The 3,556-nt window shown below is 55.7% G+C and overlaps 1 protein-coding gene across 1 annotated transcript in view; it reads left to right on the top strand.

Annotated features, from left to right (window-relative positions):
• Positions 1 to 8: 8 nt before the first annotated feature.
• NPR1 (natriuretic peptide receptor 1) overlaps positions 9 to 3,556 on the top strand; it is a 16,771-nt gene continuing 13,223 nt past the window's right edge. Inside the window, exons 1-4 of the mRNA XM_014592128.2 lie at positions 9 to 362; positions 987 to 1,186; positions 1,634 to 1,747; positions 2,982 to 3,117. Of these exons, the coding sequence (XP_014447614.1) occupies positions 254 to 362; positions 987 to 1,186; positions 1,634 to 1,747; positions 2,982 to 3,117 (559 nt within the window). The 5' untranslated portion in view covers positions 9 to 253. The remainder of the gene's footprint in view (positions 363 to 986; positions 1,187 to 1,633; positions 1,748 to 2,981; positions 3,118 to 3,556) is intronic.

Here is a 3,556-nt window from a genome sequence, read left to right as displayed (position 1 = left end):
CCCCGCCCCCCCGGGCGGGCGCTTCACCGCTCACTGGCGGGTCCCGCTGCTGACCGCCGGCGCCCCTGCCCTGGGCTTCAGGGTAGAGGACGAGTATGCGCTGACCACTCGCGCCGGGCCCACTCACGCCAAGCTGGGCGACTTCGTGGCCGCGCTGCACCGACGGCTCGGCTGGGAGCGCCAGGCCCTGGTGCTCTACGCCTACCAGCCCGACGACGACCGGCACTGCTATTTCCTAGTGGAAGGGCTGTACATGCGGGTGCGCCACCGCCTCAACATCACCGTGGACCACCTGGAGTTTGCCGAGGGCGACCACGACCACTACACCAAGCTGCTGCAGACAGTGCGGCTCAAAGGCCGAGGTGAGGCGGCCATGCCCACCGCTTTGCCCCAGGGTCGGTCTGTGACCGTGGAAGGAACCGGGCTCACTCCCTGCGTCTGGGCCAGTCTTCTCATCATTCCCTCCTCAGCCTCCCCGACCTTTTTCTACCTCTGCGTTTCTGTTTCTCTCTCTCCTCCCCACGCCCTGTCATGTTCCTACCCCTCTCCTTCTGGACTCCCAGGGGTTTCTGCGGAGTTAACTGGAGGGGGGAAATCCCACACCAGCTTCACACTTAAAATGTCCCCGGCTTAGCCCATGTCCTTATTTTTCTCCCCCCTTTTCTCTCCTGCCTTCAGCCTTCTCCCTTCCTCCACCTTCCCTCAGATCGCCCCCCACACACGCACTGTCTCTTCCTCCCGCACCCTTCCTGGTCCCACCTTCCCCTCTCCTGCCTGCTCCCTTCTCCCTTCCCCACCCTTCTTTTTCTTTCTGCTGCCACAGCCTGGACTGAACCAAGAGCTGCCACTAAACTACCACCTGGTCTCTCACGTCCCTACCTCTGGGTGCCCCAGCTTACCTCCCCCCACACCGTCCCATACACACCCACACCCGCTTCGGCTCCCCCAGGACCTGGGTTTCTCTCTCTGCTTCCCCACCCCTCCAGTTGTCTACATCTGCAGCTCCCCCGAGGCCTTCAGAACCCTCATGCTCCTGGCCCTGGAAGCCGGCCTGAGTGGGGAGGACTACGTTTTCTTCCATCTGGATATCTTTGGGCAAAGCCTGCCAAGTGGGCAGGGTCCTGCTGCACACAGACCCTGGGAGAAAGGGGATGGGCAGGACGCTAGTGCCCGCCAGGCCTTCCAGGTGAGTGCCCAGGTTTGAAGCACAGGCTGTGGGACTCAGTGGCAGCACCTGGTTTCTGAGCACTGTGTCCCTCCGTGTCTGAATGGATTCCCGAGAAGAGGCTGCTGGGCTCCCCAGGAGTTAGGTAATGAAGAGCCGCGGTGGGCAGGGGCGTACAGAAGGCCAGGAGTCCAGACTCAGAGGGCTACAAAGATAAGAAACTGGGCTGGAGGTGGGAGGACTTACAGTCCCACAGGCTGGGCAGGACTTGGAGAAACCCTCCCTCTGGATCCCCCATTTTGGAGCACACACCACCTCATGCAGGATGGAGTCCAGTTTGACCTTGAGCTAAGCAGAGATGCAGCTCAGGGGCAGGGGTGTGGGGTCTCCCAGAAAACGGGACCCCATGGTACTGAGAGAACTAGAGTGAGCCCCTAATTCTCCCCTCTCCGCTGACCCCTTCCTCAGGCTGCCAAAATCATCACATATAAAGAACCGGATAATCCTGAGTATTTGGAGTTCCTGAAGCAGCTGAAGTACCTGGCCCATGAGCAGTTCAACTTCACCATGGAGGATGGCCTGGTAGGAGGGGTCCTACCAAGGACTTCCAGCCCCCACTCTAGAACCCTAGCCAGTATCCATCCTGTTCTCTCACCACCCCAGTAGGCCCAGGTCTCCCCTGTCTACCTTCCCCAGTTCCCCATCTCTGCTGATGGTGGAGGGGGTGTTGGCAAGTTCAACCTTAGAAGCTCAGGTCCTCACTGGTAAAATGGGGAGGCTACATCCTGCCTTATCTCCCTGGCAGGATTCAGAAAGCAGTGGTATATGTAAAAGCAGGTTTTTGTTTTGTTTTGTTTTTAGTTTGCTGTATAGGGGGCATCCATGAAAGAGAGAGAGAGAGTAAGAAACCACCCCTCGGGGGAGAGCCATGCCTCAATCTTTTCTCCTCTCTCCTCTTGGGATTTTGAGCATGCATACACATGTGCTGGGTGTATTTTTCAAACCACTGGGTCCTAGCCTTGAACCCTGTGTAATTGGTCATGTGGGATCCAGCCGCGTTAACCACCATGCCACCAGCTGGCTCATGAAGGCATCTCTTAAATAGGAAACTCTCTGATGTGGGATGTTGTTTGCTCCCATCTTTCCTTCCTTCCTTCCTTCCTTCCTTTTTTTTTTTTTTTTTTTTTGAGAGAGGATTTTTGCTATAGGGCATGTGCACTTGCCAGAGAGACAGAAAATGAGAAATCACCCCCCTGGGGACCTGCAGTTAGAGTAATGGCTATGTCGCTGGACTCCCATGTAGTTGACCACAGTTCGAGTCCTGGACCCGGTGACTTAAACTCACGCCGGGCAAGTGTGCGTGCGTGCCCAAGATCCCCAGAGTAGAATAGAGGAGAAGGGATTGCGGTGTGACCATCACCCTGGGGGATGATTTCTCGCTTTCTGTCTCTCTGTCTCTCTCTATCTTTCTGGTGAGTGTACGCGCCTATAGCAAAAATCTCTCTCTCAAAAAAAAAAGAAATCAGCCCCCTGGAGGGATGGCCGTAACCAATCCCTTCTTCATTCTCTTCTTGGGATTTTGGGCACGTACACACACGCGCCCAGCATGGGTTTTAAGCCACTGGGTCTGATACTCAAATCACAGTTGACTACATGAGTGTCTAGCTACAGGACCATAACGCCATCTGCTGATCCCCCTCCCATCCTCTTTCAAGCCCCCCAACGCCTCCAATACCCGACCCCACAGTGCCCCACTCTGTGTCTCCCCCTCATACACACATGTTGCACCTCAGCCGAGCTCTGCTTGCCTCTCCAGGTGAACACCATCCCAGCATCCTTCCATGATGGGCTCCTGCTCTATATCCAGGCAGTGGCAGAGACTCTGGCACATGGGGGAACTGTCACTGATGGGGAGGACATCACTCAGAGGATGTGGAACCGAAGCTTCCAAGGTCAGGGCCTGGAGATGTCTAGAACAGCGGCCTTGGGTGCCCCAGCAAGAGACCATGGAACGTCTGTAGCACCTGGTTGTGGTCCATGTGCTAAATGCTGCTGCTTGACAGGCTGAGGCCACATGGGAGGCCTACCCTAAAGAGCTGGCAACTGGGACTTGGGAGGTTGGGGCAGGAGGATCATATACAGTGAGACTCTATCTAAAAAACACACCACACATGTGCACACACGCATACCACAAAACAAACACACTAACAAAAAAGCCCATAGGCCTGCAGCACAGGTAGTCCCTAACCTACATTGGTCTTTCCTTTACCTTTTTTTTTTTTTAGAGAGAGAGATTTTTGCTATAGAGACAGAGAGACAGAAAGTGAGAAATAACCCCCCAGGGGGATGGCCACGCCACAATCCCTTCTCCTCGATTCTCATCTCGGGATC

The sequence above is a fragment of the Tupaia chinensis genome, unplaced genomic scaffold, assembly GCF_000334495.1.
Source record: "Tupaia chinensis unplaced genomic scaffold, TupChi_1.0 Scaffold000659_1, whole genome shotgun sequence".
Classification (NCBI taxonomy): domain Eukaryota; kingdom Metazoa; phylum Chordata; class Mammalia; order Scandentia; family Tupaiidae; genus Tupaia; species Tupaia belangeri.
The sequence above is the reverse complement of the archived record's forward strand: the minus strand, read 5'-3'. Positions and strand labels throughout refer to the sequence as shown.